Below are 22,979 nucleotides of genomic sequence, written 5' to 3'. Positions count from 1 at the left end.
CAGGTTCTTTTTTCAGTACAAAATCTTGGATAAACCGAAAATATTATAACTGGTCGTTGAAATCAAATATAAACAGTAGTATAAACTTCCCACCAGCCACCGCTGGATAAATATCACTTGCCAACATTTTCCTTTTGGGAAGTGGTACCCCTTTTTGATAGAAACTCCCGGTAAAAATCAGATTTGTTGGTGACATTAAATTTTCTCATCCAATCCCAAAGTAGTTGATGAATAAATTTAGATCAAAACTTACGAAAAGGACAAGAGAGTAGGATTAGTCCTCTTCACATATTATATAAGCTATGGACAGGAAAAAAAAAAAAAAAAAAAAATTGTATGAGAACCGCTAAAAAAGGTATTGAAGTAAATGTTTCTGCAACAAGTAATAAATAAAAGATTTCCATATTGGTAACTAGATTCAAAATTTTGCTGTTTGCTAACCTATATTTACTACAGACAACATTATATGAATGAATTGAAAATATTGAATGTTACAACAAACTAGCGAAGTATTATACTTAAAAAAATAAAATAAAAATAAATAAATAAAACACACTGGGGATGCGGGATAGGTTGTTTGAACAGTATCTTTCGTCATAAATATCAATTTTAAAAAGGGATTGTGAAAATCTTTCTACCACTTTAATGGTAAAATCTTGAAAGCCTTGAACTAACGAAAGTAGACAACCAGGGCTGAGCATTGTCCTGGGTCGTCCTCAGAAAATATTTATACTACTTTATCTATTCTTCGTTTCAGAACATTTATTTTGGCTGGACGAAAAAGGTGATGAGTAAATATGTATATGTTAGTGCTATATGTATATAACTATACCCCAGCAAACATTTCTGCATGAACATTATATAAATTTGTGATCTTAAATGGCAACCCATCCACCAACTCCAACCTCAATGCTGAATTTAATTCATAACAGGCTTTACGATCCAGCTAAGGTGTCAATTCATTTTTTGGTTTGGCAAGTGCAACAACAACCAAAGTTATACGAACAAGATCTATCAATAAATATATGGAAAATCTATCAAAATTAAGTTCAAATCGTTATTCTCTCTCTCTCTCTCTCTATTTTTTTTTCCTATTCCTTTTAATATTAGAAAGTGGGGAAATCTATGCCAGATGAAACAAGGTTTTCTCTGTGATGACTTCAAATTAAAGTTTAACTTCAGGATTTTTATTTTCCGAAAATGGGTTGACTGTAGGATCTTGAATAAATAATACTATGTTTAATAATATATGCTACTTTCCACAAAATAATGTCCTGAACCGTCGGTTGTCTGTTTAAACCAGCATTTTTGCCTTCTTAGCAAAAAAAACACATAAAAATAAATAATAAAAACCCACCATTTTTTGTCAATTTTATGATTTTAACATAAAAATAAAAAATAAAAACCCACCATTTTTCGTCAATTTTATGATTTTAGCAATGTTAACAATATATTTACCATTAAATCGTACGTAGAGAATAGTGATTACTACTTAAATGAATTAAGTGGAAAGCGGGAAGAGGAAAATGTCTGGACTTCACTCGTTTACAGGTTTGATCACATGAGATAGTAGATTTAACAGTGTCTTTGCAACTCGAGTGCAATGAGAATGTACAATCAAAACGCAGTAGAATTGTCAATAAAAAAGAAACAAGATTTTCCTAGTTACAAATATTAAGCATAACGTTCAAAATATGTGGTTCATAACTAGTCCTCCAATAGGGGCTGTCTTTCAAGCTCGGTTAGAAGTTCAGTCAAAGGGGTTGCAGTGGCATTGACCATTTCATGCTCACCCTTGCACTGCTGCAACTGTTCCCTAAGGCTTCTTACAAGCTCGTTAAGTTTCTGTATATTTTTCTCTTGAGAAAGTATAATCTGCAGCAACATTAACAGCCTATAAAATAGAGAGAAACAGCCAAAAAAAAAAAAATGGAAAAAAAAAAAGAAAAGGAAGAAGAAGAAAGGGACAAGAAATGGAAAAAAAAGTATACATTTTTCATCCATCCAGAGTGACTGTAATACACTACTCTTACTTTTCCCTCCAAGTTTTTGTTATAATACCTCCTAGTGTAGCATCAAATCATATGCTACATCGTGACTCTTGTGCTTCATGAGGTAAATCCCGAGAACATCATGCCAAAATTATTTCCCAGAGTTGAGGTCGCATTTATTTGTTCTGGCTAACTTACAAGCCATCAAAATCTTTGCCTTGCTGACCCAAAATTCAAACTTTTTAAGCTAATTTAATTAATCGGGACCCCCCTTAAGCTTTGGCCTAAAAGGGCCCTCCTACGTCTGGTGGGAAAGTTGATTTTAACAAAAGATAAATGCATTGACTACCCCATGAAGGAGATGCAATTTAATCCAACTTTTAGCCACTCCAAGCGCAAGTATAAGAGGAAGTCTGAAAAAACATGCATAAAGATTGCAGAGGACAAAAATGCCGTTAATAGCCCCCACATAGAGCAAAGGCAATACATGATCTACATATCCACTCATTCAGAGGGAGATAATGTATTCCTGAGAGAAATACTAAAATATGATAGAGAAAGCGTTGCCTGGTTTCTTCTTAAGAGATACTGGCTTCTTTAGTTATGGAAATTTAGACCTCTATATAAAGTCATTTTCCTATTCCTTGTAAAGATGGGCATGTGATCACCAATGTGCAGAAAATGACACGTGTTAGAAGAGGACTTGCATCCTTCAAACAGAGATAGACTACATCCAACTCAATCTACCTTAGGATGCAGCAAATAGATGCCAGACAGAGAGAACATTTAAAAAAAAATAAAAAAAATAAAAAACACAGTCAGATTATGCAACAGAACACCAGAAAATTATAATTATAGATGATGATAACCACTTTGCCAATTGCTTGAAATTGCAACAAGAAGACATCAAACTCTTCGAATAATCAAGTTATCATTTATCAACAGTTTTAACCTTCTCAAGTGTTCCAAAAGATGCTACCCCAGACAACATAGAACATAAACATTAACTTAAGTTTTACCTATCACTCTAACCAGAGCAAAATTGACCCTATAATTGAATTGGAAAAACTGTTAACTGGAAAAGTTTACATTTGTTACTTCTATCACACCATAGATATGAACCAAGGTTGGGTCCATGGGAGAATGGGTTTTTTCCATCCAATTGTCCTCTAAGAACTATCTATGCTTAAGTGAATGTGTAGGTACAAGTATTTGTTCATCAGTCAGCATTTAAACAAGTGACAACTCCCTTTGATGGGTTAACAGTGGTCTAGGTTTTCTAACTATGTTGCAGGACCATGGAAACTACCAAATCTGAAAACACATGTAAATAGAATTGAAAGACGTATTTGTTCAGAAGGTCCACATATCCAAAGTTTTTATAAATATGAGAATGTTTGCCTTCTCTTGTCCTCAATGACCTCAAACAGACTATTAATACATTTGAAGAATTGAGAAATAGAAAGTTATCTAAAGTCAATACCATGAAACAGATTCTAAAAACGCAATCAAGTTCTTCTGTAACTAAAACTCTAAACAGTAAACAAGAACAAAAAACGCGTAGGCAAGTACATATTTATGCACTCCTAACCTTATAATGTCATTAACAAAATCTTCAACCTGCAAAAGCAAAAAAAAAAACTCACTTTTTCTTTTACGGATTCCTCTCTTTCAGAGATATATTGTTGTTTCCTGGAAGTGTTTGGACTTGCTTCAGGTTCATTTCCATATTGTTGCTTCCACTCAAACTGTGATGTAAATACAATTAACAGGAGCAAACAAACCAGTACCCAAGGTCTGGACATCCTCACAAACAACTCTGACCTAACCTGTTTATCAATTAGCAAATATATACACATTAAACTCTTTTACAAATCACCTTGTCTTTTACTGATGCAACTTAAAATTATTGATCAAACCACCAACATTAGGTTCCGCAATTTTATGTTATTTTGAAAACATTGGAATTCCAACCCAAATTATACCCTGCAATTTATTGGCCTGGTTTAATGAGAAATGAAATATCAGTAAAATCACTATTATACACACATCGTTTCACCAACCAAAACATAATATAAATTCCCAAATTTTCTGATCTTTACAGAAAAAAATTGTTCAAAGGTAGTATTTATTTATTAGAAGAAAAACAATTCACAATCCTCCTAATGCACCGTCACTTTATGCTGTGGTTGGATGATGAGAATGTAACTGAATAATATGAGAAAAACTCAAATACTTACTTTACTTGAAACTAGATTGCTCAATGGCATTCTATTAAAGTGAAAAAGATTAAAATAATAATATTAATAAAAGAGCCCAAAATTTCAGTTAATTTTAATTTTCTACATTTTCAGTCCAACCAACCACGGCATCGGAATCTGTCGGAGGAAAACCGAAATAGCCAGAGAAACAGAAAACATAATCCCAAAAACGACAATCAAATCTCGAATTTTGCTTAAAAAATAAAGAAAAGAGGAAAGTTAAAAAGAAGATAAAGTAAAGGAAAAATGAAAATTGGTAAAGAGAACTCACAGATCGGCGTTTAAGAGGAAGCGCATATTTCAATTTTCATGGAAATTTTCTTGGTGTTCGTTCAACTTCCAAATTGCAAATTCTCAGAGTCCCAGTGTTTGATGTTGAAGCATCGCCCGCAACCCCAAACCGCCTTCTGCTCCCGAGTCGCAGGGTCCCAGTGCTCTTTTTATTACCAATATATACATATATATAAATTTAAATCTTCGCCATTTCCATTTCTCGTTTTATATGCTTTCGATGTTTGCATTGCGCTAGTTGTCATCCTTAAACTTTTTGCTTATTTACTTTTATGCCCTTTCTTATTTTTGTATTAGATTTCTAATTTGCCTTCTAAATTTTGCAATTATCATCGATGGCCTCTAAACTTTACATAAATATATATTTATGCCGTCTAAATTTTTCAGAAATTTACACCTATGCCCTTAGATATAGAACTGCAGCCAAAAAGCTTTTAATGCGTAAATATCCGATACAAAGTTTAGAAAGCAAATTACAAGTTGAATATAAATGCAAAAAAAAAGGGAAAAAAAAAAATCTTAAAACTTTTTAGCGCTCCCCATAAAAATAAAAATAAAATTCTTCTTGACACCGATGGATTTGCATCCAACCCTTCTAGCATCGTATAATTGATATTAAGCATCTCAAAGTTTCCAATCTTTTTATTGTGAATATAATCATGATTTTTTATTTGTTTTTGCTTTTTTAGTCATTTGTTTCCATAAAAGATAAAAAAGCATAACGTGGTTAATAAAAACGATGATCAATTCTTTTTTCATTTCATGTTTTTTTTTTTTTTGGAAATTAATAAGCAAAAAAAAAAAATTATGTGTATATATATATATATATATTAAAAAAATGAAATTCCAGGGGCATCGATATAATTAAAAGGAGCGTAGGAGGTGATTGATAATAAAGAAAACAGGCAGGACATGGGGCAGAAATCCAACAAAGCATAATCGATGGAGCAGAACTGGTAAGAAACGAGGAGGAAAGAAAGCGCACGCAAGTAATATCGGCATTCGGAGGCCAAAAATGGGAAACTCTCAGTCATCTTCCACTCCCACTGATCCTCGCTTCGTTTCTGCATCCAGGTTTCCCTCTCTAAATTCTCTCTCTTTCTATATATATATATATATATATATATATATTTATATTTATATTTATATATGTATTTATGTGTGAAATGGGATTGTAATTTGATAAAATGAAAATGTTTTTAGATCATTTGCTCAGAAGGAACTCGACGAGCTTCGGTCTCTGTTTGCGTCTCTTGCATCTCAATCGCAGAGCAATGGCAAATACATATCTCCCTCAGTTTTCCAGGTCAGTCTGTTACTTTGTTAAAAGTTTCCTTTCCCTAAATACATATCTCCCTCAGTTTTCCAGGTCAGTTTGTTACTTTGTTAAAAGTTTCCTTTCGCTTTTGCCATATCGAATTTCCAAATCTTTAAACTTCACTTGTAATATTCTGATCAAACAGCTCTTTCATATTCTAGTATTAATTTTGTATCATTTGCAGGCGTATTTTGGACTTCATGGTCCACTTGGAGAGAGAATGTTCGATTTAGTAACCAGGAAACGGAAAGATCACCAACTCACCTTTGAAGACCTCGTTATTGCTAAAGTAAGTTTCTTTTGATCTCTAACAAGATTAAAAAAATCAAAATTTGGTTAAATTGATTAAAAAAAATAAAAATTTGGTTGAATGGATTAGTATAATTTCAAGCTATGGAATCCGTGTTTTTAGTAAAGCATCATATGCCAAAAATTGTACTATATGCTTCCTTTTCATGTATTGCAGGGGACTTATGAGAAGGGAACGAAGGATGAGATAGAAGAATTTGTTTATCAATTACTGGACGTTTCTGGTGATGGACTTTTGGGAAGGTACTACTAATACCCAGATTATATAACTTGGATTAGTTCCTTTGCTCATAGTTACTCTTAAATTTCATTACATGATACATCTTTTTTGGTCTTTTAAGTTTGGTTGATGTCTTAAGGAATTAATATACTCCCGATAAAAATGTTTGCGCTAGTGATTGAGTTCCATAGCAGCCTTCTGTTTTAGTGGTTTGCATGGTAGAAATATAAAGATGAACGTTCTGGTGACCACAATGACGATGTTGTTGTTTATAGAATTGATGTAAGAGTCTGGCATTTTCAAGTTCGAAATTGCTTGCTGTCCTTTTATTCTTTTACTAATCTACATAATACTGGCCTTCTAATGTCAGAACGGACTTGGAATCATCTCTGGCTGTGATCTTTGAAATTATATTCAAGCCAAGTGATTGTGGACCTAAACTGGGCTCACTCCAAGATGCAGTGGGCATATTTCTTAATGCTGCGAAATTCTCAGAGCATGGTGAAGGAAATGGTGAAGCAACTATGTCTTTTGCAGATTTCCGAAGCTGGTGCACTATTGTTCCATCTGTCAGGAAGTTCCTTGGAAGCTTATTGATGCCACCTGACCCAGGTCTTACCCTGTGACACATTGTTTGGTGTTTCTTAAGCCACTGTATGTTTTTGTTATATGATTTACATTCTGGTTTTGGTGCATTATTGAAAGATGCTAAAGGTATCAAGATGAAGTTTAGGTCTTCCATAAAAGGTTAAGCTGTGTACATTTAGTAAATGTCTTCAGTATATCAATTTATCTAACAAAACAAGACAAATAAAAAGGGAGGAAAAGAAAGGTTAATATGTGGTGGTAGAGGGCTATGATAGTACTTTTGCTGAGAAGGGTATGATAGTTACAACGTAAGGACATGTTGGTGAATCATCAGAATCGGCAATCACTCTGTGGCTTTAAAACATTGTGTAACTTGTATTTTTGTACATGTTAAAATGGGAAGATATGGACTTTTAAAGATGATTCCTGACCAATCTTTGTACTGTCACCATCTATCGCCATTAAAATTTCAAATTATCAAAACATAAGATTAGAGGATCAGAGCTCATTAAGTTAGTACTATCAGAAGATTTTTATTCAAATTCACCATTTGCCTCTTGAGTTACATTATTTCAAGTCGAACTGCAGTTTTCTTACTTTCTGATTATGTCTTCCATGCCTGATGAGATTCTTCTGTTAAATTTATAGAGTCTAGTAGTTAAGGAAAGTATATTTTCCCACTTTGCTTCACTTGTGTCAAACTGTGAATCCATTGACCCTTGAATTACTCGTCAATTTTCAAAACCTGGTCATTTTAATGAGCCTAAAATTAATTAATTAGTTTGTGAGAAATCTGATGATTGGGTATTTCTAATTCTTTTCGTATAGGTAGACCAGGTTCGCAAGTTCCTCATCTACTGCAGTTGGAAAGTATAGATTCTAATCTGATGTTATTGAGAAAGGAATATGCTTGGCATATAGGAGGAGCACTCCCTCAGCAAGAGCTTGAAGAGTGGAAGCTTTTATACCATAGTTCATGTCATGGTCTGAGTTTCAACACATTTTTAGGCAACCTATCGTAAGTATCTCAGTTAATTGCAGCTCTTTCCAAATAGCTTCGGATTTATATTTTTCAAATTGCACTGGAATGGATAATTGTCTAAATGTAATGCAGAAACCACGAAGGGCCAACGGTGTTAATTATCAAGGATAAAGATGGCTGTATATATGGAGGTTATGCGTCTCAGCCTTGGGAAAGGCATGGTGATTTTTATGGAGACATGAAATCGTTTCTTTTTAAACTCTACCCGGAGGCATCTTTATTCAGGCCAACTGGAGCAAACCACAATACTCAATGGGTAAGTTGTTTACTTCAATATCTTGCTTAATTTTCTTTTTTTTTTCCTTTGGAGATAGATAGTTTGAATTATACAGCATCGCATATGATGAGATTTTGTTTAAACAAATTATAACAATCTAAGATATTGTCTCCGCAAATTGGCAGTGTGCTGTGAATTTCAGTTCAGAGAGCATCCCAAATGGTGTCGGTTTCGGAGGACGAGTGCATCACTTTGGTTTGTTCCTTTCAGCAAGTTTTGATCAGGGGCATACCTTCTCCTGTACAACATTTGGAAGCCCTTGCCTCTCCAAGACCAATAGGATACACCCAGAAGTGATAGAATGTTGGGGAGTAGTCACAAAAGGAGCGGACCAAGATAAACATGATGTTGTTAAAGCTACTGTATTAGAGAGATTCAAGGAGGACCGCAATATGCTTAAGATGGTTGGCCTTGCAAATTCCAGCGAGTAATGGTGAAAAGTTCAACTCAAATCCCAACACTATGCACATGCAGTTCAACATTACAGAAAACTTTATGCCTACGATATCAATGTCATTTGTTTAATTTGCATTATCCTGTCGTTTATATTTTTTTTTTCCCCTTGCGCAAATGAACTCTACATGCTTCATCTAATATACATATAAAGCCCAAAGTTCAGAGTCCTAAGAACACTCCACAAACAATATTTCTAGGCCACGGCTCCCACAGCTCACGAATCAAAATCTTCATGTTACAAAGAAAAAAATTGTAAACATACTAATCTTTTCCCCCCAAATAAATTTGAACTCGTAAAACAGCTGTGGAAGAACAATTTAACGTTGCATAGAAAGATCAAATATGATCAAAATCTGTATTACAGACCAAATGACCACTGCACATTAACCGTAAATTTTCGAACAGACTAAATGATAATGAAAAAAAATAAAAAAAATTAGTCTAGATTGTTACTTAAAACAGAAGTGAGAAATATTCATAAAGATAACATGAGAATTAAGAATCTGTTTCATAAGAAACTTAAACCGCTACTCTAGAAAACCAAAAGCTAACAACACCCACTTACTATTATAACATTCAAAATTGGAAAATAAAAAAAAAGAAGCAAAATCCTTCACTCTGAAACAAAACCCATAAATATCTAAACTCGAATCCATTACCTGCGCCCAGCTCCAGCGCCCCGACCGAATCCAAACTGATGGGTGGGTACGGCAACGGGCTCAACCTGGACAAGCCCAGGAATGTCGCTCATTCCAAGAGCAGAAAGCATGTCTAGGGTCTCCTTGTCGACCTCGATCTGGTCGCTCTTGATGGCGGAGACCTCGGGCACGAAGTCCATGCGTCGCTCACGCTCTTCCTCCTGGAGCTTCAGAGAGATGCCGCGGACGGGACCCTTCTGGATCCGCTTCATGAGGTGGGTGGAGAATCCGGCGATCTTGTTGCGAAGCCTCTTGGAGGGGATGATGGCTACTTCTTCGAGTACCTTTTTGTTGGTGTGGAAGTCAAGGGTCATGCGCGAGTAGTAGCGCTCAATCACTTGGCGCGACGATTTCTTCACGGTCTTCGTACGGACGCGTCCCATGGTTGGAGATCACCAGTGTTGGCGCGCTTTTGTGGGGGGAATTAGAGTCGGGAGGTAAACCAGGGTTTTGATACGAGATTGACAGAGACGACTACTAGGGTTTTTCCGGTATTTATGAGGAAGATGATAAAATGTTTTTGAATGGCCCTATTTGAGGCCCATTAGTTATTATATTGGGTTCCATATATATTGGCCCATTTACAAGAGGATTCAGAGCTAAGTGAGGAACATGGGTCATAGAGGTCCACATGTGAATCCTCTCACTTTATTTATTTTGCATATATAATTAAATGCTAAATTATATATCCGGTCCCATTGATGATTATTATTATTGGTGACAAAAAATAATGTTCTTTTATTGTGTGTCTCGTTAATTAAGCACGACTAAAAGCCTGGCTTGTGCAAAACTCCATATAGCTATTTTTAATTTTGTTTTGTTATATTTAGTTTCTTCTTTTTATAAAGGACGACATTAGCTATTTGGGTCCCAAATAGATATATATACGGGAAAAAAATGTTTTTTTAAGAAAAGAGACTAGACCTTAGCTTTTGTCATGTGGACCAAGCTCTTGGCTAACTTGCAATAATTAATTCGGAAAAAACTATCAGCTACTATTCAATGGGTACGGTCAAAAAAATCTTCTCCATTTTTTTGCTACAAAAATAAATATACTATATTAATACGAGCAATAATTTAATATTCTGAGAATTATCATTATCTTTATAATTTACATTAAAAAAAAATTAGTGGTACAAAGGCATTTTGTTGTTTTAAGACAGATCTTTTTGCAAGTGGAAACGACTTGGTCGTCAAAATGTTGATCATCCACGTGCACGGATGGGTACTGTCTAGCTTCATAGAGACATATTAAAGCTATTCACCAAAAAAAGAGACATATTAAAGCTTGTTGACAACAAATATAACATATTTAAATTTGGCGTTAATTTCTAATATTTTTTAATAATCGAAGAGCATAATTGTTTAATAAGCAGAAGATTATTACAAGCTTTTAGATCCATGATGACCACAATCAACACTTATAAGTCCTTAAACAGACCCTCCTACACATAAATAACTCCGCTTAATACAACCAATACAATTCTATATTATGTAGTAACAATATCTATATATATATAGCATCTAACTTTCAAACAATATATTGCTGAAAGCATTTATTAGACAACACAGCATGATGCCTGATGCTCACACTGTAAACCGAGCCAAACACTGATGCTCACATTATTATAAACCAAGCCAAACACTTTTTTAATACTAAAAACCATATATATATATATATTGATCAACAAACAAACCAGTGAGAACTGGTCAACACTTTCAAAAGTCTCCAAGTATCTCTCAACCAGACTTTTTATTCACTACGTCCTTGAAACCCGAATTGGTGGTGCTGTAACCTCCGTCTATAACCAAGTTCATGCCGCTCACGTATTTGGATTCGTCGCTCCCCAAGAACACGGCCGCCTCGGCCACATCCTCCGTCTCCAGTGTCACCATCTTTAAGTTGGCGGCCTTGGAAACCACCTCCTCCACGGCCTCCTTGTCGATATCCCCCATGGCTTTCCTCAGCATAGGGGTGGGCACGCCGAAAGGAGAGAGACAGTTGACTCTAATCCCATACATTCCCAGCTCCACACAAAGGTTCTTCGTCAGTCCCACCACCGCATGCTTCGAAGAAGCGTAACCGTGCGAGACATCACCATGACTCACCGCCGCCGAGCTCGCCGTGAAGAGGATGCTTCCTCTTCGGGCCGGAATCATTACTTTGGCGGCGTATTTAGCACAAAGAAAAGCGCCGAACACATTGACGTCGAAGAGTCTCTTTAAGTCTTCGTGATCGATGCCCAAGATGCTCGGCTCTAAGTTGCCGGTGACGCCGGCGTTGCTGAAGAGAATATCGAGCTTGCCGTGCTTTTGGACGGCGAAGTCGACGGCATTTTGGACGTCTGTTTCTTTGGTGACGTCGCAGTGGATGTAGGAAATGGAATTGTCAGAGGAAATGCTTTCGCAGAGGGAGCGTCCAAGGTCGTCTTGGATGTCAGCAATGACAACCTTGGCGCCTTGTTGGACAAACAACCTTGCCGTGCTCTCACCTATGCCGCTCGAACCGCCGGTGATCAATGCTACCTTGCCTTCTAACCTGCATATATTATCAATTTTTTTGGTTACATTAAAATGTACAAAAAGAATATATATGAAGAATAATAAAAGAATATGATATATATATATTGTTGCTTACCTCTTGGCTACGGTGTCTGAGAAGGCAGTGCTTCCCATTTTGCCTTTTTTTTTTTTTTTTAATTTTTTTTATAATACTTTTTAATATACTCCTTTTTTTGTTTTTGCAACTTTCTGCTCTCGCAGGCTTTTTATAGGAGAGGTTTTAGATTTTTTTTTTGCCGCCCCCCCCCCCCCCCCCCCTTTTTTTGTACCGTATCCAATACGGATTCTAGTTCTACTATTGGAGTGATGCCCGCTGCTATTGACAATTTTCAGAGTCAAAAAATAAAAATAAAAAATTAAAGTAAAAAAGCATTCATTAGTTAAAAACATCACTATTAACTGTAATTAATCCTCATTTAGAATAGGAACAGTAAATGAAATATTCTTATGGGATGTGGCTTTTTTAAAACAACCAAAAAATATATACTGGAAACCTTTTTTTCTTTTTCTTTTTTTTAAGATAATATATTGGAAACCTAGACAATGCCATGTCATCAAAATAAATATAATTAATATTGGACATGCATACCTAACTAATGATTAAAATAGTAAAACGCCAACTAACCAAATCACGCATGATGGCTATGTCATGTCTTCTTCTAGGGTACATTTCGTATACAAGAACCTAACCTATTAGTTTTTAAACTCGGGAGAAAAAAAAAAAAAAGTTATGAATGTTATTTAATGTATTAAAAAGATGGTCAAATCAATTTCTTCACAAACTTGAGGTGAATTGATGATCTGGTAAAGTTATTTAAACATTATAATACTGCCATAGACACTTCAAATGCTGTTAGCTAATTAAAAGTTTACATTATTATAAATAAACCAATTTCGATCAGGGGAGATAAAATAGTACGATGTCTTAAAATAAGAGAGGAGATAAAATAGTACTGGAATTATTATATTGTGAGTAAATTAATTTATGTGTCAATTTTTAATGTCAAATGCAGTAATGGTAACAATTTAATTTGCACTTTGCTTAATTAGTCTCGCGTCACATATCATAAAGACAATTATTATAATAAAAAAAAATTGACCAAAATAAATTCTTCTATGAATGAACCTTAAAATTTATGTAATTTCATAAAAATTAATTGTAAAAACTGTGTGAAAGCTCCATCAATTTTTCAACATTTTAACTTAAATGAGTAGTTTAAGCTGCATCTACCGTGCATTACTCATTTATGAATAGCAGAGACATCATTCCTCAAGTTCTCAACTACCGTTCCTCTTTAATATAAAAGGTGGAGCCTACGATGCCGGTAAGTTAATTACAAACGTAGAGAAATCATCACGCAAACGTCTTTCCCTTTTCTTTTGTTTTGTTTTTTTATTTTTTTATTTTAATAGCCAAAGGTTCGTTACATGTTTTCAAGAAAGTTACAAAATTAATAAATTATATGTAATTCCTTTTATCTTTATTTTTCTCTTAATTAAATACTAAATAGAACTACATAAATGCTTCATCATGATATATATTTATTTTCCTTGGTGAATGATATCTTTTTCTTTCTCTCTTTATAGCTTTCCAATGAGTTTTTGAACTGGCTTTAATGGATGAAAATAAAAATAAAAATTGGGCATATTGTATCTATATATTTACAACAGAAACGTCAAGTGAGGAAAAATATACAATACCACCCACATCCTTTTTCTCATCACATTAACACTCAAAGATGATTACCAAAGATAAAAAATTCGAAAGGAAAATCGACATATACTTTACTTTAACTGTTTCAACTAATTATATATTATTCAAGTCATCTATCGTTATGATGTTGGCCAAAGATCCATAAATAGCCGCGCAATTTTAAATGCATTTGGTAATCTTGATCGTTGTTAAAAGGTCTACTTCAGAAATCAATTAATATGCGCTATTCCACCAACCACCTAAATATGTAGGTTTGCTTGATCATTTCTACAACATAGATTTCAACTTAGAATCGGAAATATTTGTCTTTCCGTGCTTAAATTGATTCGCAAATATTTGTCTTTCTGTGCTTAAATTTCTTTGTTACAAGATATTTTACGAAAATAAGTAACAATTAACATGCTAAGAATTAGTTTGGATTGGACAAAAACGCAAAGGCTAGCAAAGTATTTTCTAATTGAGAAAAATAACGTCTTCACAAACACACAGATATATATATATATATATATATATATATATATATATATATTAATTTAATTGATATTTATTTTGGAATTATTTATGACTTATCACTGGTTTTAGTTTTGATTTATTCTAACAATAATGGGATATGGAGTTGGATTTGTTCTTAGTTTATTTTTAAAATGAATCTGAAAAACAATGGATTTTACTATTGAATTGCTCCATGGGACAAAAAAATGACATTTGAATACAATTATATATTATTAACATTTTGAGCTTAAATATACTTTGGTACATAATTTCTAAATTAAACACCTTTTCTGTTAATTGCTTATCAACACAATTTTTATTTGTTGCATACAAAAAGCATCTTTCACTTTGGTTAGCAAAAACATCTTTTAGCTATCGGTTAGGAAAAAAATTTTATTATTTATCATTATTTGTGATGATTATTAATTTATATGATAAATTTTAATTAATAATATTTTATTGTATTATTTTATATTAAAATTTTAAAGTAAACTTTTTAATGGTAACTATTTAAATTGTTATTTTATATGGGATTTAGTATATCAATTGTAACAAATAGCATTTTTTTTAACAAAAATATCTTTTAATCATCGATTAGCAAAATATTTGTCTACTTGTTGAAAACAAGTGATGCATTCCAATATTCCATATTGTGGTAGGTCTTAACTTGTCATGCCCTTGACACATATTGATCTTGGATGCAAATATCGTCTAATATTACATACAAAAAAAGATATTATCTTTAAACATTAATTTGTTTGCCCAAATCATGAGATCCTGACTCTCTACCTAACGTTCTAATTTATTTTGATAATTAATACACAAAAATCAAAAGAGATTTAGTAATTAATCACATCTTAGATTTGAAATTTTTCAAAATTCAGGCGTAACAAATAATTATAACTTGAAAATAATTTGTGCTCAAAATATATTTAATTAAAAATGAAATTATATATCTGTAAAATAAAGTTCTGAGAAAAATATTAGTGAAATCTAATAATATAATAAATTGAGAAAATATGTTGGAATGTCTCATAATTTTTGTGGTTTTAAAATATAGAATGGTTGTTTTTTTTGGAAATGCTTTATAGTTTTTTTATCATTTATAATAATTTCCACCCTTATCTTTGCATTTTGAACATATGATTTTTTAATTGTAAGTGTGAATGACTTATTAACTCATGAGTCAAATTTAGATTGTGTTTTTATTATCGCAGCTATTTGAATAGGGTGAAGTTATTGCATAATACTAGTTATTAATTACTACTGCCGGCTGTATACCTAGTTTTCATGGGTTTTTTTATTATTATCTTTTTTTTTTTTGAGTTAGCTGGGCTTCCACTGTATATCATTTTCGTAAAATTGCACCACATATATATAATTAATTCAACACAACACAATCAATTGAAATTAATTAAGAACCAATTATCCTTATTTATCACACAGAAAGATAATTAAACTTTCAAAAGCTACATCCATGTAGGACATGATAATCCTCAATTATATATGCTCGTCATGCTAGCTATAATCCCAAGGACGCCAGTATATACCCTTAGATTCCTGATTGATTACAATAATATTCTTTTCAATGCTGTTTTACGCCAGGAAGCTCTAATTTTGTTGCTCATTATCTTGCTTGTAATGTTTTATCCATTTATAATTACTGTGTTTGGATTAAAGAGGTCCTGACTGGCTCAAAGTCTTTTTCTGGACAATGATGTACCTTCTTCTTCTTAATATAATTACCTTATCATTCGAAAATAAAAAAATAAAATAGCAATAACGCTCAAGGTGGTGATGCATGATATAATAATTAATTTGTATGCCATCACACATGGATAATATATAAAACTGATATATATTATTGGAATTTGGCAGATTCTATTTCTTTAATATAGAAATTATATCTAAGAAATTAAGCAAGTAGACTCTAAGCAGCTTAAATTTTTAACTATAAACAAAATTATTATCAACACTACATGTGATCAAGTGGTTCTCTCAAGCAAACTTCTTCCTAAATTTCTCACCGAAAGATGGATTGGTGGTGCTGTAACCACCATCCACAACAAGGTTCATCCCACTTACATATTTGGACTCATCGCTCCCCAAGAACGCCGCAGCCTCCGCCACATCCTCCGCCTCCACTTTCACCTCCTTTAGATTTGCGGCGGCAGAAACCACCTCCTCTACCGCCTCCTTCTGGACATCCCCTAGGGCTTTCCTTAGCATAGGGGTCACCACTCCGTACGGAGAGATACAGTTAACCCTAATCCCATACCGTCCCAGTTCAACACACAGGTTCTTAGTCAGTCCCACCACCGCATGTTTCGAAGCCGAATAGGCGTGCGGGACTTCGCCGTGAATCACCGAGGTAACACTTGATGTGAAAAGTATGCTGCCTTTTCTTGCCGGAATCATTACTTTGGCTGCATGCTTGGCACCCAAGAAAGCTCCGTACACGTTCACGTCGAACACCCTCTTGAAATCTTCACGCTCAATGTCCAATATGCTTGGGTTTGAGTTGCCGGGAATGCCGGCGTTGTTGAACATAATGTCGAGCTTGCCGTGCTTTGCCACGGTGAATTCCACGGCTTTTTCGACGTCGATCTCTTCGGAGACATCGCAGTGGACGCATGAAATGGAATCGTCAGTACTGCGAATAATGCTGTCGCATACAGAGCGACCAAGGTCGTCTTGGACGTCGGCAATGACAACTTTGGCACCTAGTCGAACAAATAGCCTTGCGGTGCTCTCGCCGATCCCGCTGGCGCCGCCGGTGATCAAAGCTACCTTATCTGCCAACCTGCATGTGTACATATATATACGTGACCAAATTAATGGTTTTTTAGACTATAGGTTAAACTGGAAAAGAAAATTAAAAGAAGATGCATAGAATAATAAATATCAAATAACATAGGAGAGAGTTAATTGCTTGCCTCTTGGAAACGCCTTTCATATCTTTGTAGGTCAATGGTTTCGATCCTCTAGACGATACATCTGGTTTCTTGGTTTAGTTTATAAACAAACACTTCGTTGCGGTAGCGAATAATACAAATAGTAAGTTAAAGAATTATAGCACATATTTCTTTAATGATATGATCATTTAGGGGTACTTGTTTTTTTCTTGCTTATATTATTCACGGGTACCTTGGTGAGTCTACATATATATATATATATATATATATATATATATATATATATGTAGATATATATAATACAGTTTGGCGGTGATAAATTAACCTGTCAGTCATTTTTATTTTAATATATATATATATATATATATATATATATAACTTTATCTATAGACACCGACAAGCGAAGCTCAAAATTCGCTGATGAAGTGAGCCACTACCTAGTTAGTGATCAATATTGATATAAAGAATAAGGGTTATTGTATTTTAGTATTTTTGATTTTTTTCTTTTTCAGTTTTGATTTTAAGCTGCTAATTTTTTTACAGTTTAGGCATAATAAATTGAACTTTCAACTGTGTTTGACTTTTAACCAGGGGATATTAGCGCTTATCCCATTTGAATTGTATTTGGGATAACAAAGACCAACTTTTTAAAAATGTAAAAAAATATTAGAACACTACAACATATATTATTTTTTAAATTAGGATATATTAAATTATACTTTATAGTTTAACATTTAATATATTTTAATATCAGTTATATATTATGCATGTTACCCTATTAAACATTATATTAGTCAAAACTGAAATTTGATTTACATTTAAAAAAATTAAAACTTAAATATTAATTTTTAAAAAGGTTTAAATTGTAGAAGCTAAAAGACAGTGTCTTTATATATATATATATATATATATAAAAGAAAGTGTCCATAAACTAATAAATAAATGATAATGACAAAATGACTGTCTGAAATATTAGCAGTCTCTCCCCCCCCCCCCCCAAAAAAAAAAAAAACAAAAAAACAAAAAAAAAATGTTATCAGTCTGCTCTGTGCCCAGGAAAATTGATTATTAAAATTTCTTGCCAATGACAAAATGGTCGGCAGTCTGCAGGTATTTGTCTCACAACTTTTGTTAATGGTCTGCTGCGTACGTAAGGGTGGATTTAACTCAACTTGAGAAGATAAGCCCTTTTTTATTTATTGCTTGAAGATAAGCTTTCAATTAGTTATTCGTTTTAAGTCCAACAAATTTTAATTTTTTAGTTTAAGAATATTTAACGATATTGTTCGTAGTAAGATAGAAACTAACATTTATAATTCTTCATAAGCTTCTGACCATGAATTTTTTGTTTTTTTCAGAAGGACCATGAATGTTAATGTCCAGGTAAATAACCAAATTTGTTTAATCATCAATAACTTGGAAATACCAAATATATATATATATATATATATATATATATATGTATATCATTTGAGAATAACTTGTAATAACAAATATGAAAGTCTTTTAGTACTAGTATCTTTTTTTTTTTTTTTTTTTTTCTTTTAGCAATTACAAATCAACAACTATACATATTCCAAGAATACGGCACAAAAGTAATTAAGAAATTAAATGCTAGACTTTCAAAGAAACAAAGCCACAAAGGTACTTAAAACTAAGCTCTTCAGCAACTTGGACCTATTAGCTCATCACAATGCTATAAAATCAAAACCATTTAAGTATTAGTAGTTAACGTATACTAATGTCACCTATATACGTTATATTTTTCAATAATAACTAAGATAATGCCAGATTTGCTGCTGTTTAAAGTTTAAAACTAATAGATGGGTTGAGGTCATCTTCAGACAGTCCGTTGGTAATGATAAAAAATTAGGTGATGAGTTCAAAGCTGGTGGTGAAAATACCCTTCTTAATTTATCAGAAAATAAAAAATAAAAATTTCATGGCTTCAGCAATTATATTCTTATATAGTTGAGGAGATAGCTTACATACAATACTAAACGAACTAAATACGTTTCTACTTTCAAAATTTCCAAAATTATCCATATTATTTTTATTGTTATTATTATTATTATTATTATTTTCTTAAAAATATTCTCACTTACCACTTTCCGATTTTGCAATACCCATCTCTGATCATTTAGGGTTACTTGTTTTTTTCTTGCTCATATTATTCACGGGTACCTTGGTGAGCTGGCATGTAAGACAAATATCCCTTATTATATATATATAATACAGTTTGGTGGTGATAATTAACCTGTCAGTCATTTTTATTTTAGTATATATATATATATATATATAGAGTCCTTTTATGGTCAGGACCGACTAGACGAAAATGGTGCGGTCCAAAAACGTGAAAAAATGATTAGCCATTAGATTTCAACTTATCCAGTGAATGGCTTAAATATATCCCTATCACATGTGAGAAAATTGCAACTTCAAAAAAATTTCTTTTAACTTTCCTGCCTCAAAATATCATTTTCTTTCCCGCTAGCACCATTGTTTTGCACAAATTTTACCATTTCAAAATTTTCAAATAAAATCCACCATCTCTCACCGTTTTAATTTTTCCAAATAAAATCCACCATCTCTACCATTCCAGCCTCATATATTCTTTTATTGCTTCCACCGCCCGGGCCTTCTCCTCGACAATCCAAGATCCATTTAAAGCTTGAGTTAAAGGTTAGTATTTGTGAGCCATTGTTTTTTTTTTTTTTTTAAGTGTGAACCAAAAAAAAAAAAAAAACAAATGAAATTGATGACCTGCAAAACATTACCGGCTTAGGTACAAAACAAGTGGGCATTTTCCTCCAGATTAAGGGCTACTCTTTCTTATGGTCCAGAATAGTCTTGATGTGGCCAAGAGCAAAGTCCTGGTGGTGACTGTACCGCTATCCAGAGCAGAAAGGGCGTCTATGGCCTTGATAATTGAGTCTTGTTTGATTGGGTTGAGGCCTCAATCTTGATCAGTTTTAAGGCCTCAATCTTGATCAAATATGAGGTTGAGGAGTTCCTACTTGGAGAGTTTCAATTCAACTGTGAGGGACGAGCAAGCGATCATAGAGGAGTTAGAGTGGTGGGGTTTCAGAGAGCAAGAATTGAAATGGTGGTGTTGTGGGTTGAATTGAATATTGGAAAGAAGGAGGTTTGAGGACGTAGAGTTCTAGAAACGTTAACGCTTTTGTAAATCTTTTTTATTTTTTTGTTATTTTCTTTTTCTTTTTTTTTCTTTGTAATTTTTTTATATTTTTACAAGTATTATTTAAAATAATAAAATTTAAACTTAACAAAAAAAAATTAAGCACCAATTGAAAATTACAAAATTGAAAAGATAACCCAAAAAAAAAAAATTAAGGGACCAAAGCCAGCGCTTTTACATCTCAACAGCATTGGCTTTGGTCCCCTAATTTTTTTTAATTTTCTTTTTTACTTTCTTTTTTTTAATTCCTTTATTATTTTTAATATATTTTTGCATGTATCATTCAAAATAATAAAATTCAAACTTAACAAAAAAAATTGAAAACCAATTGAAAATTACAAAACTGAAAAGATAATAAAAAAAAAAAATTGGGGGACCAAGGCCAATGCTATTACATCCCAATAGTGTTGGCTTTGATCCCCCAAATTTTTAATTTTTTTTTATTATTTTCTTCTTTGTTTTCTTTTTTTAATTTCTTTTTAATTTTTTTATATTTTTACAAGTATGATTTAAAATAATAAAATTCAAATTTAACAAAAAAAATTGAGGACCAATTGAAAATTACAAAATTGAAAAGATAATAAAAAAAAAAGTTGTGGAACTAAAGCCAACGTTATTACATCCCAGCAGCGTTGGTTTTGGTCTCCTAATTTTTTAAATTTTTTTTATTTTTTAATTCCTTCGTAATTGTTTTTATATTTTTATAAGTATCATTCAAAATAATAAAATTCAAACTTAATAAAAAAAATTGGAAATTAATTGAAAATTATAAAATTGAAAAGATAAAAAACAAATTAAAAATTGGGAGACCAAAGCTAGCGCTATTCATCTCAGCAGTGTTGGTTTTGGTCTCCCAATTTTTAAAAAAATTTTTTATTTATTTTTAATTCCTTTGTAATTTTTTTATATTTTTACAAGTATTGTTCAAAATAATAAAATTCAAACTTAACGAAAAAAATTAAGCACCAATTGAAAATTACAAAATTGAAAAGATAATAAAAAAAAAATTGGAGGACCAAAGCCAACGCTATTAATCCCAGCAGCGTTGGCTTTGGTCACTTAATTTTTTAAATTTTTTATTATTTTTTTAATTTCTTTGTAATTTTTTATATTTTTACAAGTATCATTTAAAATAATAAAATTTAAACTTAACAAAAAAATTGAGGACCAATTGAAAATTACAAAAAAATTAAAAAGATAACAAAAAAAATTGGAGGACTAAAGCCAACACTTTTACATCCTAAAAGCCTTGACTTTGATCCCCCAATTTTTAAATTTTTTTTCAATATTTTCTTTTTTTAATTCCTTTGATGAAAATTGGACAGAAAAAAAAAGAGGAAAAAACTTTTGATGAAAATATGATAATGAACCAAAAAAAAAAAAGGAGTTGTCTTTAAAATTGGACAAAAAAAATATATATTTTTTTTTTGATGAAAATATGCTAATGCACAAAAAAAAAATAAAAATAAATGAGGGTTTGTGTTTAAAATTGGACTTAAAAAGAAGAAAAAATTGAAGAAAAAAAACTATCACAAAAGGGAGCAAAGTTGACGCTATTTTCAAAACAAGCATCGACTTTGTAAAATAGCATCGCTAAAGCCTGTACAAAGCCAAAAATTTATATATTTGGTTTTTTGGGATACTATTTTAAAATAACATCATTAAAGCCTGTATAAAGCCGATGCTTGTTCTAAAAATAGCGTTGGCTTTTCTTCCTTTTGTGACAGTTTTTTTTCTTCCTTTTTTTTTCTTCTTTTCTAGTCCAATTGTAAACATAAACCTTCTTTTTTTTTTTTTTATTCATTATCATATTATCATCAAAAAAAATTTTTTCTTTTTTCTTTTGTCCAATTTTAAATACAAACCCTCTTTTTTTTTTTTTTGTTCATTATCATATTTTCATCAAAAGTTTTTTTCCTCCTTTTTTTGTCCAATTTTAAACATACACCTCCTTTTGTTTTTTCGTTTTATTTATTATCATATTTTTATCAAAGAAATTAAAAAAATAATAATAAAAAATCTAAAAAATTAGATGACCAAAGCCAAGGCTTTTAGGATGTAAAAGCATTGGGTTTGGTCCCCCAATTTCATTTTTGTTATTTTTTCAATTTTATAATTTTAAATTGGTCCTTAATTATTTTTGGTTAAGTTTGAATTTTATTATTTTCAATGATACATGTAAAAATATTAAAAAAAATTACAAAGAAATTAAAAATAATAATAAAAAAATTGTAAAAAATTGGGGGACCAAAGCCAACGCTGTTGGGATGTAATAGCATTGGCTTTGGTCCACCATTTTCTTTTATTATCTTTTCAATTTTGTAATTTTCAATTGGTCCGTAATTTTTTTTGTTAAGTTTGAATTTATTATTTTGAATGATACTTGCAAAAATATAAAAAAAATTATAAAAGTATTAAAAAACTTATAAAAAATTGGGGGACCAAAGCCGACGCTATTGGAATATAACAACGTTGGCTTTGGTCCCCTAATTTTTTTTTTATTATCTTTTCAATTTTGTAATTTTCAATTACTCCTCAATTTTTTTTGTTAAGTTTGAATTTTATTATTTTGAATAATACTTGCAGAAATATGAAAAAATTACAAACGAATTAAAAAAAGAAAATAAAAAAGAAAATTTTAAAAAA

At 32.1% G+C, this 22,979-nt stretch overlaps 5 protein-coding genes across 6 annotated transcripts; 1 reads left to right on the top strand and 4 right to left on the bottom strand.

The window, feature by feature from the left end:
* Positions 1-1,517: 1,517 nt before the first annotated feature.
* On the bottom strand, positions 1,518-4,735 carry LOC107432245 (uncharacterized). Its single transcript, XM_016043350.4, has 3 exons — positions 4,524-4,735; positions 3,638-3,820; positions 1,518-1,875 (listed from the first exon to the last, which is right to left on the bottom strand). Exons 2-3 carry the CDS (start codon positions 3,794-3,796, stop codon positions 1,708-1,710), a joined length of 327 nt encoding a protein of 108 aa, XP_015898836.2. The 5' UTR covers positions 3,797-3,820; positions 4,524-4,735; the 3' UTR covers positions 1,518-1,707.
* A 670-nt stretch (positions 4,736-5,405) lies between these two features.
* On the top strand, positions 5,406-8,831 carry LOC107432270 (uncharacterized). 2 transcript variants are annotated; one of them, XM_016043376.4, is made up of 8 exons: positions 5,406-5,617; positions 5,747-5,849; positions 6,046-6,150; positions 6,328-6,413; positions 6,761-7,002; positions 7,807-7,996; positions 8,093-8,276; positions 8,423-8,831. In XM_016043376.4, the coding sequence occupies exons 1-8, from the start codon at positions 5,559-5,561 to the stop codon at positions 8,726-8,728; spliced, it is 1,275 nt and encodes a 424-aa protein (XP_015898862.1). In that variant the 5' UTR covers positions 5,406-5,558; the 3' UTR covers positions 8,729-8,831. The 2 variants fall into 2 exon arrangements, with proteins under 2 accessions (XP_015898862.1, XP_048320998.1); XM_048465041.2 differs by lacking the exons at positions 5,406-5,617; positions 5,747-5,849 and adding an exon at positions 5,869-5,912.
* A 227-nt stretch (positions 8,832-9,058) lies between these two features.
* LOC107407401 (small ribosomal subunit protein eS17) lies at positions 9,059-10,031 on the bottom strand. The gene has a single exon (XM_016014682.4). It carries the CDS (start codon positions 9,832-9,834, stop codon positions 9,409-9,411), a length of 426 nt encoding a protein of 141 aa, XP_015870168.2. The 5' UTR covers positions 9,835-10,031; the 3' UTR covers positions 9,059-9,408.
* A 724-nt stretch (positions 10,032-10,755) lies between these two features.
* LOC107432247 (short chain aldehyde dehydrogenase 1-like) lies at positions 10,756-12,245 on the bottom strand. Its single transcript, XM_016043351.4, has 2 exons — positions 12,090-12,245; positions 10,756-11,990 (listed from the first exon to the last, which is right to left on the bottom strand). Exons 1-2 carry the CDS (start codon positions 12,125-12,127, stop codon positions 11,192-11,194), a joined length of 837 nt encoding a protein of 278 aa, XP_015898837.3. The 5' UTR covers positions 12,128-12,245; the 3' UTR covers positions 10,756-11,191.
* Positions 12,246-16,096: 3,851 nt separating this feature from the next.
* Positions 16,097-17,277, bottom strand: LOC107432234 (short chain aldehyde dehydrogenase 1-like). Its single transcript, XM_025066634.2, has 2 exons — positions 17,156-17,277; positions 16,097-17,022 (listed from the first exon to the last, which is right to left on the bottom strand). Exons 1-2 carry the CDS (start codon positions 17,173-17,175, stop codon positions 16,218-16,220), a joined length of 825 nt encoding a protein of 274 aa, XP_024922402.2. The 5' UTR covers positions 17,176-17,277; the 3' UTR covers positions 16,097-16,217.
* Between the last annotated feature and the right edge of the window lie 5,702 nt (positions 17,278-22,979).

Source organism: Ziziphus jujuba, chromosome 11 (assembly GCF_031755915.1).
Source record: "Ziziphus jujuba cultivar Dongzao chromosome 11, ASM3175591v1".
Classification (NCBI taxonomy): domain Eukaryota; kingdom Viridiplantae; phylum Streptophyta; class Magnoliopsida; order Rosales; family Rhamnaceae; genus Ziziphus; species Ziziphus jujuba.
The sequence above is the reverse complement of the archived record's forward strand: the minus strand, read 5'-3'. Positions and strand labels throughout refer to the sequence as shown.